Here is a 16,134-nt window from a genome sequence, read left to right on the forward strand (position 1 = left end):
CTTTCTACCTTTCCATCTATGCATTATAAATTAGCATGAGCAATTTTGCATCCTTTTAGGGGCGATGTGTAAGCTGTGACCATATTTTATCATTGATTGCTTAATTTAATTTATATATCACTTAACTATGACCAAAATGATAGCTTGAAGTAGTGTTGCTTATTGTACCTTTAAAAGAAGAAGAAATGACCCAAGGCACAAAATCTATCCTGTGGTGACACCTTCATTAGGCACCCTAAAGATATAAAATACATTAATTAGTAGTTTTTGTGGGTTTTTCGGGCTATGAGGCCGTGTTCTAGAAGAGTTTATTGTTTTGCCAGCAGCTGTGGCTGGCATCTTCAGAGAAGATGCATTGGCTAGTTTTGCATTTCTCTGAAGATACCAGTCACCACTGCTGGTGAAACGTCAGGAATAAACTCTTCTAGAACACGGCCTCATAGCCTGAAAAAAAACGATGGATGCTTGCCATGAAAGCCTTTGACTTCATATTAGATTAGCTTGTGAACATGATGCTTCATTAGGCAGAGATGGTGTGGGTGTGTATATTACACAGACACAGACACACACACACACACGTGTGTGTGTGTGTATGTGAGAGAGTTTTGGTCCTGGCATCTACATGACTTCTTTGGATGTAATATGAAGCATGCATAGACAAAAAGTGTTAAGATTTTGCCTGTTCAATTGCCTTGAGGTCCCTGGACTGACATAATAGGTAGAAGTGCTAGAAATTTATTTAAACAATTGTTTAATCTCATAAATTGTTATTTCTAGTAACCCTACCCTAAATTTGGTAGACTTTTTGTTATGTGCCTTCAAGTTGTTTCCAACTTATGGCAGCCCTAAGGAAGGGTTTTCTTGACAATTTTCTTCAGAGGATGCCATTGCCATCTTCTGAGATTACTGCAAGTATAACTCTCCTATCTTCATTAGTTGACCCAAAAGTGGGAGAGACTAGAAAAAGCATTGATGGCTTCTCAGAATCTAGAAGAGGTCCTGTTGGCCATCTCACTGGAAATGGTTATAGTGGCAATGGCAAACTGCTACTGAACAGCTCTTGCCAAGAAAAACCCAAGATAAGTTCCCCTTAGGGTTGCCATAAATGGGAAATGACTTGAAGGCATACAACAAAACAACAACAACAACAGAACTGGCCATGCTAGCTCAAATAAAACAGCCTTCTCTCATGGCTGACAATGGCCTGGGAGATGCTTCTGGTAGTTTCACAAACGTGTGAGTGTGAGGTGGGGACAGTGGTAGCCTGGATAACAGAAGTGACACTTTTAGGTTGTAGCTTCTGATACGTCCATCCTTGAATAGTCATCTAGTCCAGGGGCAGCCCCCCCCCCACACACAGCTGCACATTACTGCCACTGCATTGTGAAGCAACAATTTTGCATGATTGGGGATGGGAGGGGCAAAACTGCCTATTTTTTGGTGGTGCTTGTGGAATTGTGTGTTTAGACTTTTCCTTCTTCAAATGGAGGTCTTTTGTGAACTGGGGGAGGGGAGGTCTGTAACTGTGGGATAATTTCAGTTATGGGCTACATTTTTCTATCCCTGTTCTACCATATTTTTCTTTGTTGTGTTAATTTATTGATTGTTTGTTTGTTTAAAGCCCTGTTGCTGCCATCACATGAATTATAAATAATAATAAATAAAAATTTATTTATATCCTGCCTCTCTGTCTGGGGCGGCTTACAGTTTAAAACAGTACAGTCCCATGTCCTAGTATTCTCCCCCTAAAATAACAATTAAACAATTCACAGTTTAAAACATATCTTAAAATAAACAAATCAAACAATGGTTATAGCAAATTCAGAGGGGTAACGGGTTCTGATTTTTGGTGGCTGGGTATCTGTTCAGGAAAGGACTGCTGGAAGAGATCTGTCTTAATGGCTTTTAAAAAGCTGTTTAAGCTGGTAATGTGACGGATCTCCTCCAGCAGGCCATTTCATAATCTGGGAGTGGTTGCCGAAAAGGTCCTCTGGGGGGTTGCAGACAGCCTAGGTTTCATATGCTGCAATAGATTCCTCCCAGAGGACCTGAGTGTGCGGGGTAGATTATATGGAAGGAGGTGGCCCCGAAGATAGGATGGACCCAAGCCATTTAGGGCACTTTTTTTAATAAATATTTTTATTAAACATTAAAAAAAACAATATACAGAGGGAAAAAAATAATTAGATACAAAAAATGTCATCATATACATTTCTGTTCAATTGTATTCTATTACAGGGTATCTATATGACACTTCCTTATCCGCTGAATTTCTCCAGTATTTGTTTACCTCTTATTTACTGAACTCTTATCAAAACTATACTTCTATTACCATTAATTGTACGTCTTATCTTCATTACTTTTATACCACATTTTTCTTCATTGGAGTTTCTTCTCATATATTTTTTCTTATCTTACATATCTTACCATATATTTCTTATTATTTATCTTTAAATTAACACATTCACTATCTATAAACTAGTGCAACCCACTGAATATTTTTAACATCATTTATCCATTACCAAGTTTATTTCTCCATTTTTTTCCTTTTTGAATATATTCTTTCCAGACTTCTCAGTTTTTATAAAAAATTTCTAAGGCTTTATTTTTAATCAAATATGTTAATTTGTCCATTTCAAAGAAGTCCATCATTTTTAGTTGCCATTTAGGGCTTTAAAGTTCATAATCAATACCTTGTACTGTGCCCAAAAACTAATGGGCAGCCAGTGGAGTGATTTTAAAATAGGTGTTATGTGATTGCTTTTAGCTTTACCAGAAACCAACCTGGCTGCCATGTTCTGAACTAATTGAAGTTTCCAAACTAAGCACAAGGGTAGCCCCATGTAGAGTGCATTGCAGAAATAAGTTGTGAGGTTACCAGTGCATGCCCCCAGCAGGTCCCTCACTGCCAAGGGCGTATCAGCCAAAGTTGCTCCTGACCGTTGCATTTACCAGATTTGCCATCTGGAGTGATGGGTCTTGGAGTGCCCCCAGACTGCGAACACAGTCCTTTGAAGAGAGTGAGACCCCATGGACTGGAGGTTGTACTACAACACCTGAGTTAGGGGCCCCTCTACATGATGCTATTGTAATGAGTTGTTGCATTTATTCCTGGAGTGCCATGCAAATACTGGACCTTCTTTGAGCATCTGTATGGAATGGCTTAAGATTTTTCATTGGCCAACAGGGTTTTGTTCAAAGCAAAATAAAAACAAATTTTGAAAATGCTGAAATGGTCTTTTCTAGTTAGAACCCTGAAGTGTTGTTTGTTTTGTAAAACTCCAAGCAATTTACATCTGGCAACCGTAATTACAGTAGGCAAAAATAAAACAGCAGTGTAGCTTGAACTGGAGTAACTTTCATGAGTGTGAAATATTCAAAGAGATGTCCACTCGGAATGCAAACTGTGAGCTCATAAGCTGCTGACTTTTACTACATCGTGTTGTTAAGCGCACCAGACTGGGACCTGAGAGAACTTTCAGCTGTAAAATTCACTGGGATGGCTCAGGCTTAGTCACTTTCATTCAACCTACCCTAATGAAACAAATAATAAACCTTGCTCCCTGTTGAATGGCAGGAGGTCTCTAGGGCTTTCAGAGTTCTTTACCAGCCCTGCTACTAGAATTCCTAATAAATTTCTGGGCTTGTTGTCAAGCTGCATGAAGAGGCAACCTTGCTATGAAATGAAACAAGTTTAGGCCTGGGTCACTTCCAGAATAAGAGCCTAATCATATTGATGGCTGTACCATTATGATGGCTATATGTAACCTTGGCTGTACCTGGAGACATCTGGCTGGCTGCTATAGAGAGCAGGACGCTAAGTAGGAGATGTACATGAGATTTGACTGGAACTCCATGCACACCATCTTGAATTCCATTGTGGAAGGAAGATAAGGGATCAAAGTAATAAGGGCTGAGTAACTGGAGATCCTGAGTAAGCCCCCTCTGCAGAATAAGCATGTGACCTAACCACTGAACTGGGTGCCTCCTTTCTTGTTTAATTCATGGCTTATTATGGGAGTTATTTTTAGTGCCATAATCTCAATCAGCTTCCACTGTGCAGCGTGCTGCCAGGAAAGGTTGGCAGGCTTGCAAGAACTTCAGAAATGGGATTTCCTGTTCTAGTGGCTCAGAGCAACTCAGGCCATTGTAAGGATATGATCATGCTCAGCTAGCCAAAGCAGATAAGTGTTTCAAGGGGAAAGAAAATACAATATGTTCTCTTAGCAGTAAGGAAAAATCATATGTCAAAAGAGTCTATAAAACTGTTTATGGGGGGATGCTTAGCTTTCTCTGGGGCTGCCATTATTATCCACTCAGTCCCTAGTGCTCTTGTCAAGTGATGAAACCCTGTGGGTTCCTCATGGACTTTTCATACCATTGGCCCATTATATCCTCCTTGATTCCTTTTTGGGGAGAAGATATGGAGATATGATGTAACAGTAGTTCTGATGATCTGTGGAATTATAAGCTCAGAAGGTGATGATGATGATGATGATGATGATGATGATGATGATGATGATGATGATGATGATTATTAACCTTTATTTATGAAGCACTGTAAATTTACACAGCGCTGTACATACAATCTTTTTAATTAGATGGTTCCCTGCCCTCAGGCTTACAATCTAAAAAGACACGACACAGAAGGAGAAGGGAGTGGTGGAGGGGAAGGGGATGAGGTCCAGCAGTTCCTCTCTACCTCCGAGGCCTGGACCAAGGCAGATGGACTGGAGGGAGGGGGATTTATATCCCACCTCTTGCCTTCTGATATTGGAATACCTCAAGGTTTCATTTTTGTCCTCCAGTCATTGCAATAACTTATTTATTGCTGTGAACTACCCAGATGTTTAAGTAAGGATACCATCAGTACAGAGAGTTGTCTTTCTCCTTCCATCCTCTGATCTCAGGTAGTGGGTATTTTGACAAGGTAGCTTAAGCAGCCTTGGCGTTTTGTTTTTGTTATCCATTACAGAGCCATTTCCCCATACCATAGTCTTCTCAAGGCAACTTGCAGAATATGGTAGAAAGTAAACAAGCCAAGTAAACAAGACTGACAAGAAGAAACTTCTGTGAACTGGGAGATGAGCTGATCCAGATGGAGGTCTGTGGGTGGTCTTGAGTGGGCTACATTCTGCCCAAGAGTTATATACACAGGCTGGCATCCTGTTAGTGGTAAAGTCAGTCTTACACCTGTGTTTGTCTTTTTGACTGATGCAGAGATTGCACAATGAGTCTGTGGTAGGTCAGAACATAAGTGAATGGCTATTACACCATAGCCATAGCTGCAACCATAGTTCACATGCAGAATTACTGTGCTATGCTGAACCATATGGGTTTGAAGCCAAAGTTTCAGAGTTCTCCTGGACTCAGTGCTTTCAGTGAAGGCATAAGTGGTGTGTGTGGCCAGGAGTATTAAACAAATTCCACGGCAGAGTCAAAGACAGCTGTTAATTCTATGTAAGTGTCTTTCCCAGAGCATGGGAAACTTGCATTTTGAACCACAATTTCTAGAGTTCCCTGCTAGTATAATCAGTATTCCTTGCATAGGCAGATAGAGAAATGGAGGAGACTGGTGTGACACCTACAGCTATGCTGCTTTCAGTTCAAGGGGGGAAGATAGCATCATATCATATGCACAAGAGGACACTGCACAATACTGTAGCTACATCACTGCTCCCATCCAGAGAATATGAACACTGCACAATGGTACAATTCAACTTTACATAATTGTAAGTCTGCCTGTGATGACATAACTTCCCAGCAGGATGCCAACCTACATTTTTGGATACTGCTATTAAGAGTAGTACTTAACATCTGAGCTGGGAAGACCCTTGTATATATTTCACCTCAGCCCTGGACTACTTCCATGTTCTCAAGAGTTGTAAGAGCCTTTTTTATTTTATAAAATAGCTTGGTATGGGACTGTAGGTAGGCTGTTATGCAGTGAACAAAAGAAAGAGTGTCTGGCCATTTAGGGCATAGTTATAGGTAGGGTTAAGTGAATTTTGGCAGGTCAAGTAAAGAGAAAAGCAGGCAACTGATTAAGCACACACACATTTGCAAAAACCCTTTATTTTGTCAGAATACTCAGTGCTGATCTGTGATAAATATATTGAACAGGCAACTAAAATACCTGAGTTGAGAACCATAAACCTTAAACATGCCTGTTTTTCAGCCTGATGCTTTTTGGCAACTCGGCATTGTCCCTCCCTGGTGCCTATCAGTGTGAAAGTGAAACAAGGCTGTCTAGACAGAAAGCACTGGCTTCAGCCTAAACACACTCCCCAGGCATGCATAAGTTCAACACAACACACTCCATTATGGATTTGTGGACTACAGGAAAAAGTTCTGGAAATATACTAGTGTATATGTCTTCTGGTGTTGTGCAAGAAGTTTCCAGAGGGCACAAGGTGATATTCGCCCCTCAACCTAAATGGCCACTAATTGGCTGAAAGAGAGCACCATCATGCTATTTTCTGTCTGGCAGCTATTGCTTTTTCAGATCTAGGTGCACATATGCCAGCAGAGTTGTATGCTACAATAGCACTAAACAAGATCTTGGCCATGAAGTGCTGATGGCAGAAGAGTCTAGACACAGACACACACACAAAATAAGTTGTGTGTGTGCATGTCTACCTTGATGGCTGAAGGCAGCTGAGGCATTGTTTACCAAAACTGGAGTATTCTATAGTGTGGGGGGAGAATTTGACCTGCTGAGTTCTCCTGCTTTGTAAAAGAATGTCTCATAAGAGTATGGCAAAGTCCTCTGTCACTGAACTTCTTCCACGCAACACTGTTATAAAATGCTCTAGTTTGGGACTGAGAGCCTCCTGGCCCAAAATGGCACAATGAGGAGATGTCTCTGAGTGAAAAGGAGGTAGAGGACCTAAATCTCCTTTGTTAGTCCCATCTAGAGTAGACCCCTGAATAACTTGTTGAAAGGTGAGTTAACACATAGGCAAGCCCCTGTGATTTCTAGAGTCTAGTCTAGCTGGGACTAAAAATAGGACTCTTAAGATGATTTTCACCACTTTCCCTCTCTCAGTAAGTAACTGTACTGCACCCAATCCAGATTTAGATGTTCATTATTGATATTAATACACAGTTCTATTTTTTAACCAGTAGGGCATTCGAAAACAGGTAGCAATGATGATGACACACCCATGATGGCCATAATAAAAATGTGAAAACACAGTCCTCTTGGTGATGAACACACATATGGATGCATTTTGGGGGATGTATCTTTTGCCCCCTTGCCCTACAGTAATGTAGATTTTGGTGGGAATTATGCTGTATCTCCTTGTGCAGCATCCCTTACACAGGGCATGCATCAGCAACTGAGGGGCTCACAGGTTCAGCTCTATCCCCTTGATCACTAATCTATCTGGCCCATTCTGGCTGCTTTCATGTTTGTGGGCATTAGGTTTTTCCTTGTTTGAAAAGGCACAATTAGGAGGTTTCTACAAAGGCAGCCATGCCTGGGTGTACCCTATAGCTGATCAGTGGCCAAGGGACTCAAGCCACAAGTGAGCTCCCCATCTGCTGTTGCACACTCAGGGAAGATGTGTGCCCCCCACCATGGCAGAATATGTATGCTAATAGAGGCTATCTCTATCTGACACACTGACTGGATCTCAGTTTTAGCATCCAAAAAGTCATCTTTCTTGTGTGTACTGTCAACATGTAATTCATTTGGAATATAACTTTTTGAAAAGAAACTTTAAACATACAGAAAATCAATTGGAGGAGCCTGGGCAATTAAATCTAACAGTCCCTGCCACCACCCCACTTTATAAGCTAAACTGGGGAAGGTGAAAACACATGGATCTGTGGGCAATGGAGACAGGTTGTACCTGGTAAGAATCCGACCTTTTCAGTTTGGTTACATTGTCGTGAATTAACATTTTTGCATCTCCCTTTTGTAGCTATAATTCGGCCCTTTTCATTGGGAGGATAATTATAATAAAGCTCTGAGGCCTACTAATCTGATAAAAGTCTCTCGGTAAGTTAGCATGTAACCTCCCCTTTATTTCCTAAAAAAACCTGAATTAACTGTTCTGCAAGAGATCACCACCTTGATGCCAAAACATCCCTTGCAAATATATATAGCAACTGACTTTCTTTCTGGTCACCACAGAAGCAGATTTGTACTCTAATAGTACTTCACTTATTTGGGGAAGGTGGAAAAAGTCAGCAGATTTCAAGCTGCAGGTAAATACGTATCTGAAAGGGGGGGGGGAAATGAATGATTGCATTTAAAATATTTTTCTAGGCTTAAGTCTTTCAACATGAAAATGAATAGGAAAAACATCTCATTGGCTGCATGTGCAGAGAAAGGTATGTTTGCTTCTAAAGAGGCAGCCAGTGTATGTTCTGAAATGAGAAACCCAAGATGCTGGTTAGAGCAACTGGACTTTTAGTGGGAGGACAAATGTCAAATCCTTATACCTATGTTTTCTCTCAGTGTTAGCTTTCTTCCCAGATTTAGAAAAAAATTGGATAACCCTTTTTAATTCTGCTTTGAGAAGAACACCACTACAACTTCTGAGAGTTTGTTTGCTATAAATGTATGGCACAAAGACACACTGGATCAATTTTAAGCAGTACAATGTTTGCATACATAGCTGCAAAGGTAACTTATTGCAGTCCTTCCGTAGCTGGTGAATTACAATTGCTATAATCCCTAGCTAGCTGAAAATTATGAAAATGATAGGCCAATACATCCAGAGGACATGAAACTGGATAAGGCTGGGTTGCTAGGTTGAATAATAAAATGCTAATGTGGATAATATGAATGCCAGTTGTTTGGGCTGGGATTCTACAGTGGAATAAACAAAGCCGGGCTGACAGGTGTCGCACTTCATATTGTTCTTCTACCAAATGATACTCATGTTGCATCTGAGAGAAGCTGCACGTGTGGAAAAATTAATATACTTTGTGGGAGAAATCTTGCTATGTGAAAAGTACCTCCATTTTGCTTTGTTAGGAAAACACAGTGATTATGAGAAATTAGAGCTGAGGTTTTTGCTAGAAAAATAAATCCCTATCTACTCCTAGTGATCAAAAAGAGAAACTGTATCCTTTTAAATCTTTTCCCTCTTTTTTGGTTGAGAAGTTGACCATTTCTCATGCTCAAATGTATCCACAGTTTTACAATCAGGCTGTGCTGACTATGGATTTTGTAAATAACATTATCTAGCAGAAGGTGCCAGTGCCCTTGCCTTCTTGTTGTGTCTGTGATGGCTGGTGGTTAGCAGTATGAAGTCCCAGTCCTACTCCCAGTGATGCACCGAATGACCTTGCATGCTTTTTCCCACCCAGAACATTTCATACATAGTAAGATAAAGTGCAATTGGCTAATGCTTCCTGTTCCCATTTCTTCATCTTGCCCCAAGGGAAATTTTCAGCATTTCATTTCCAGTGAGGCATGCAGGCTAATCTTGTATCAGGGTGGTTGTATCTCTCCCCATGAGGGGAGAAGCCAAAGGTGTCTCTTGGGCATGCTGGAAAACAGGAAGGACCAGTCAGTTGTGCCTCCCATTTCCTCCTTAACAACACTGTCACATTGGGATCTGCTGCAAGTCATTCCAAACTCACACTATTCCTGTTATTCAGCTGAGAAATACTTGTTTAGCTGGGAGGATAACTTTTCAAGATTGTGTTGTATTTTGCCTTTTGGGGATATTATGGAGATTGCACACGAAAAATTCTACACGAATGATTTTAACTTGTTACTATGAAAGAAAACCATGCATGCACAAGCAAATTCCTTTTATGTCTCATACAAAAAAAAATGCACCAAAGTTAAGCAGGGAAAAAGGAATGGTGAATATATATATATATATATATATATATATATATATTATCACAGGTGCTCCCACTTTCCAAAAGCTTATATGTTTCTGTGGGTTCCCATTAATCATTAGCTTCCTCATATGATTCCATGTTCCTGGCCCATTTCTCAACCATTTTACCAATCTCACAAGTATCATTTGTCATTTACTGCCTGTCAAATCATCAAGAAAGCTGAAAAACTAAAGATTTGGTACACTGAAATAAACCACCTCAGCCTAAGCTAACTCCAGCCCATGAATAATTTCTGCTTTCTAAAACTAATTTTTTTAAAAATAAATACCAGACATATATTGCAACTTCTTCCAGCCACAGGATTGTGCTCTCCAGACCTGTCTAAAGTCATCTTTCCATCCCTTAAAAGTTTACTTAGTGCTCACTATAAAAATGTCATCAACAGTTCAAGAAAACCATATAAAAGAGTATCAAGAGACTTTGACAGAATACTGTAAACAACAACAATAACACTATGTATGATCCATGAAGGCTGATAAAGGCAGAAAATTCTTTTCCTTACAAGCACTTGCAGAATGAATGTTATAAACAGGTTGGTCACTAGAGGGTAATCTTGCTGCTTTAGCTGTTTCTGAGTGTAAGATTGATCAGGTAGTAACACCAAAAGCATGCTTTAATTCTGTTACACAACCCAAGTTGCTGGGGCCTTGGCTACAGAACTACCAATCCCTTAGGAGTGGGGTGGACTACTTCCAGTCCTGCCAATGTTGTTTGACAGCAACTCCCATTAGCCAATGTCAGCGACACCATTTGGCGGGACATACTTTGCTCACCTCTGCTTTAGAATGTGAGATTGTCTAATGGATGTACTCCAAACTACTTTTAGCAGAGCCATCTGAGTAAACAAAGCTACCAGCCACTACTGTACACACAAGCTTTACCAGGATAACAGTTCCCCAGAAGAATTTCTTTTGTAAGCAGCTTTGGATTTTTAGGATGTCGAATGGCTTCTCAGTGAAATAGCTTTAAGTTAGTGAGGAACAAACATACATGGGGAAGTGTTTAAGAAGTTTGAACCACTCTCCCAGTACATTGGCCTGAGAGGGAGCGATCAGGCAGACCCAGCAACATCAGGGACTGCCTAAAGGAAGAGGCCCTTCTCTCCTTTAACTGTCATCTTGGCCTGAGAGGGAGTGATCAGGCAGACCCAGCAACATCAGGGACTGCCTAAAGGAAGAGGCCCCTCCCTCTTTTAACTGTCACCTTGGCCTCAGAGGGAGCGATCAGGCAGACCCAGCAACATCAGGGACTGCCTAAAGGACGAGACTTCTCCTCCTTTAATTGTCACCTTGTATTTGTATTGTATTCAATTTTTACTGTACACCGCTATGATCATTGTGGAATAGCGGTCTATAAATAAAACGTATTATTATTATTATTATTATTATTATTATTATTATTATTATTATTATTATTATTATTATTATTATTATTATTTTATTATTATTATTATTATTATTGCAGTGGCTGCCCTCAGGCTTTGGCACTCCCAGCTTGAGCCATTTTATGGCATTTTGCGTGATGACTCAAATCTTTCCATGGAGGATGGGTGATGGTGGTTATAAGTGGTTGAAAGTCCTTGAACTGAACTGTTGTCTATTATAACTTTTTATATTGTTTCCTTTTAGACATTCTGGATTTATTTATTTTTAAATTGGTGGATCATTAGAGGCCTTGAGCATTAAAAAAAAAGGTGAGATGTATCACAAATACACGTTACCATGAAAACATAAAAATGCTAGCTATGAAGTATGATAAATACAATGACATACCAACACCACAAGATAGGAAGCAGAATTCTGTCCTCTTTTCTACACAAGGCTCATAGCTTCCTCAAGGTTTTTTTTTAAATTCCTTCCCTCTTGTCCAGCTTAGGTTCAGTTCAGCAGAATGTGTGAGATACAAGCAAAGTGCTACTAAGGCTGGAGTTCAGTTAGGGACAACTGCATCCTTGTGTCCCTTGTGTGTGCACATCTCCCCTCTTTTGGGGTGCTGCGGGGCTTGGTATTCCTTTCCTCCCCATACAGCACCCAATCCTCCTCCCCCCCCAACCTACTGTTAATCCCTAGAGCCATCTCACATGACCAGTGCTTCACACTGAGAAAGCAGGATCAGAGAAGCCTCTGTTTACTCTACCATAGCCAGATGCATAATGATATTAGAGCTGAGATTTGTGGCAGTCCTCGGGGGTCCCTGCACTGCTCTAATTGTTTTGCCACTGGCTATGGGGAGGCAACCAGAGATTTCTCGGCTCCTGCCTGCTTGTTGCAAAGCACAGAATGTATTCTACAGGGTAGATACATACAGTAAGTACAGTAAATCATGTGTGTGACTCAGTGCAGATATTTATGCTATGCTGAGGACTGAAGGCTAAAAGCGACAAATGCCCATGAAGAAACATGTTGATATCACCATGCTCTAAGGTCATCCGATGAAATGTTGGAAATAGTTCATTGGGTCTGCTACTACTCTAAATTCTGACTAGCTAATAGTATGTGAGGTTTTTTAATGAACTATTGTACACTGATATGTAAAATGATTTGGGATGCAACACAACATACACTAAAAATATCAATTCTCATAGCAACTAGTTAATAACTGGAAGATGCTATCCTAGACAATTATAGCTGAAAATTCCTCATGTGATTTTATTAATAAAGCCCTGAGTTTGTTCCTTTAAAAGAAAGTATTATAAAAATAAATGGCAAATACATATCATACACAATAGTTGCAGCATGACTGGAAATTCCACTCTTGGCTAGGCATTTCAGTATTATGTAATTAGTTATATAATCACAAAATGCCAACAGCTTTCCATACTATAAACCAGCCTGTCTCAAGCCTGGTGCCCTCCAGATGTGCTGGACCACACTGCTAGTCCACAGGCTGGATATGGCAGAAGTTCTAGTTTAACCCATCTGGAGGGCAGCAGTTTTCAGGAAAATTGCTAAAATTAAATATTTTAACTTCTGCATTCCCAAAGAAGTAAATAAAGCTAATAATATGTTACACGGCAGACAGAAAAACACAGATTTGCCTGATAGATTTTTTATTATTATTATTATTATTGGACAGATGAACTAAAATAAGCCAACAATATAATTATATGCCAACAGCCATCTCTCTAGCACTGGTGGTGACAGATGGTGTGCCCTTTCCATCTTGCCCCTGCTGTTCAATGCAAAGTAAATGGTTCTGGCTTTTACCACTGCACTTGGACTCTAATCCCTTCACTATTTTTAAATCCTGGTATTTGTGTCTGGGAAAAGAGGAGCCAAGGGTTGGGTAGAGAAACTAGGAGCAGTAAGAGGAGACTCTTTCAGATTCACACACTGAGACCAGGTAGTCTGAGATCCACATCCATTAAGTGTGCTGGAAACCTTATTGCTACTCTAGTTGAGCCAAAGCTCTTCTTTCCATTATAAGCCACCCAAAGGGCTAGATGCAAAAGGTCAAAGAAGGGGAAGGAAAGTGTCAATTTAGGTAAAAACAAAGAAATCTTAATGCCACCCCCTCACAGAACAACAAAGTATCTGCATCTTTACAAGTCATTTCTTATAACATTTTTAAAATGGCAGTACCACCATCCTAGAGAGATGAAGAGACAGAAAGGGGCTTGCATTCAAGGACTCCCTCCCACCTAAAAGGGAGGGGAGTGGCAGAACAAAACAAAACAAAACAAACCTCAAAAGCAGTAGCCCAACTCAAAAAAATGTGGTTCTTCTCTAAAAACAGCACTCATCATCCATCTCATGGGGAAGGGAAGAAAGGCAGCGGGGGGGGGGGGGGGGGGGGAAATAAAATAAAATTGGTGCAACTTCTTGCCAAGGATGATGCATTTAACCAAAGCTCCATACAGTCCCGTACATCTACATGTCCTGTGGTGGCAGCATAATTGCTTAAACTGTCATGGCTGTGTATGTTTGTATATATATACATATGCACATATACATACACATACACACAGAGAATATAGAGTATTTTTTTTAAAAAAAAGTGTTAGCATTTAGCTTGTTCCTGTTGGGAAGACTCATCTCTCTTTCACATGATTCTGTGCTCCGGCGCTACTGCTGCCCCCGCTGCTGCTGCCACTACCACTGCTGCCATTGCCGCTTCCATTACTGCTGCTGCTGCTCCCACTGCTGCTACAGAGGACCTCTGTGAGGTCGTCCATGATGGTGGTTTCTTTAGGGTCCACCAGGTTGAACTCCCTGATGAATAGGATGAAGTGTATGTAGAGTGTGTTCAAATGTCCATGCAACTCCAGTGCCAATGTTTCCTTGAAGTGTGATGAATAGATGTGGGCCAGCACATGGAACAAGTACTTGCAAATTTTCTTCACTAGAGACTCAAAGGAGTTGGGGAATTCCTTGCCTGCCACAAGAGAAAAATGGGTGTTAGAAGCCATCAGGTATAGCTGAATTCCCAAAACATAATACTTGTTTAGGCCAAATATTCATTGGTCTGAATTATTACATCCCATCTCATACATCTTACGTTGAGTCTTTATTCTGTTGACCCTCTTTACGAAAGGCCAGTGTTTCACTTTCAGACTCCATACTGTACATGAACTTCCCATAAATTTCTGATTGGGTCTTGAGTGGGCCAGAGGTAGCTACTGGCACAGCAACAGCAATAAGATGGACAAACAAGCTTATTTAATTTGACCTGCATCAAATCCCATTAAAATAGGGATCTTTACTATGTATGTTACCACATTGTTTGTTGTATTTGCATATACAATGTCTGTACCGAAAAATGACAAAACACTATGCCTGAGGCAGGTGTTTCTGGGACAGAACATACCATATTTTGTAGGAAAGACGTCCTCATCTGTCACTAGCTTCTGCACTGAGCTCATGACAAAATCAACATACTGAGGGGCAGTACATTTGATCTTCTTTCCCCGTTCATCATACCAGTAGTATTGTCTGTGGAGAGAATTGTGAATAGGGTAACATTTGTTCCCAGGTAGTGCAATCCCACTGAACTAAACAGATGAGCACAAGAACATCCCAAATTCCCTAAGTCTAGGATCTGGTACCATAAGAGTTCCACAGCCATACCACAGTTGGTGATCTTGCACCAGAAACTGCCTCAACACCTAGTACTGAAGCAGTGACCTTTGTCACCAGGTCTGAAGTAGCTGCAATTGCTTGCTGTTTCCAAATCAGCTTTGTAACAGCTCACAAGGATACTGGTGCCTCTTAGGAAGCAGGAATTTGCATGGTCTGGCAGTCAGGCCATCCACTTTGCCCTCTACCCACTCATTCAGGGTATTAATTAAATTCACAGATCACAGTTGCTGGTCCACTTGCCACAGCACAGAATGCTGCTTTAGCTATGTAGAGATAAGCTCTCATCACATTTTGTTCCACACAGTGGAAACCAGAATGAGTGAATCTCTTTCTCCCCACAAACCAATATGTGCTCTTTAAGCATTCAACGTGATTTGGAACAAAATGTTCCAAATGCTAAATCAAAGCACAGGGCAAATTTAGTTCTGTGTAGTAACACCAGCTGTCAGGAGATGGCACTTTAATCGAGTTTTAGCAGCTCAAGCAAGGACTCTCTTTCACTTCAGGGTCCACAAAACTTGGCATTTTGATGTATCTTTGCACTGAGTGAGAATATTTTTAATTTAATATTGGGAGGGGGAGTTCTTTATTATTATGATATACCATGCAAAGAGGGAGGCATTTAACCCCTTCCTTTCTTGCTGCAGACCTAGCCAAAACCACACTGATGCAACATATTTGCACTGGAAGGATATCCCTTTGGTACCATTGCGGATTTCCTCCTAATGAAAAAATAAAATATAATAGAAAAAAATTAAAATTAAAAAAAATGCAAACTGCCTATTTCATCAGGAAGACTTCAGAAAAGGAAAGGTTTCATGCCACATTATTAAACGACAACAGCAAATATCTGCGGACAGGATCAGTGTTGATGCTTGTAACGACTGGGCACGTGTTCAAGCAAAACAGCAACTGTCAGTAGTAGTTATAACTGCATAACCAAGTGTTTAACTATTAAAATCAAGGGTGTAGTAGTTTTGTCACAGCAATACATTTTACCTATAGCAACTGGTTATCTGCATTAATTGAGTGCCCCAGTGAGTTTGCTATAATGCATTATTATGTAATGTAGAAGTGTTTACTTCCCTTGATTGTCTGGAAGTACAGTGTATCTTCAACCAAGCTTCATTGTATTAGAAAGAACTATAAAGGATCATCTGAAATGATCTCACTAAACTCTGCTGGA

At 40.4% G+C, this 16,134-nt stretch overlaps 1 protein-coding gene across 4 annotated transcripts in view; it reads right to left on the reverse strand.

Annotated features, from left to right (window-relative positions):
• Positions 1–12,902: 12,902 nt before the first annotated feature.
• Positions 12,903–16,134, reverse strand: part of MOB2 (MOB kinase activator 2) — a 150,043-nt gene continuing 146,811 nt past the window's right edge. For all 4 annotated transcript variants that reach the window (XM_042441608.1, XM_042441598.1, XM_042441589.1 and 1 more), the window contains 2 exons: positions 14,677–14,801; positions 12,903–14,244 (listed from right to left, as the gene is read on the reverse strand). In XM_042441608.1, the coding sequence (XP_042297542.1) occupies positions 13,901–14,244; positions 14,677–14,801 (469 nt within the window). In that variant the 3' untranslated portion in view covers positions 12,903–13,900. The remainder of the gene's footprint in view (positions 14,245–14,676; positions 14,802–16,134) is intronic.

This window comes from Sceloporus undulatus, chromosome 1 (assembly GCF_019175285.1).
Source record: "Sceloporus undulatus isolate JIND9_A2432 ecotype Alabama chromosome 1, SceUnd_v1.1, whole genome shotgun sequence".
Taxonomy (NCBI): Eukaryota; Metazoa; Chordata; class Lepidosauria; order Squamata; family Phrynosomatidae; genus Sceloporus; species Sceloporus undulatus.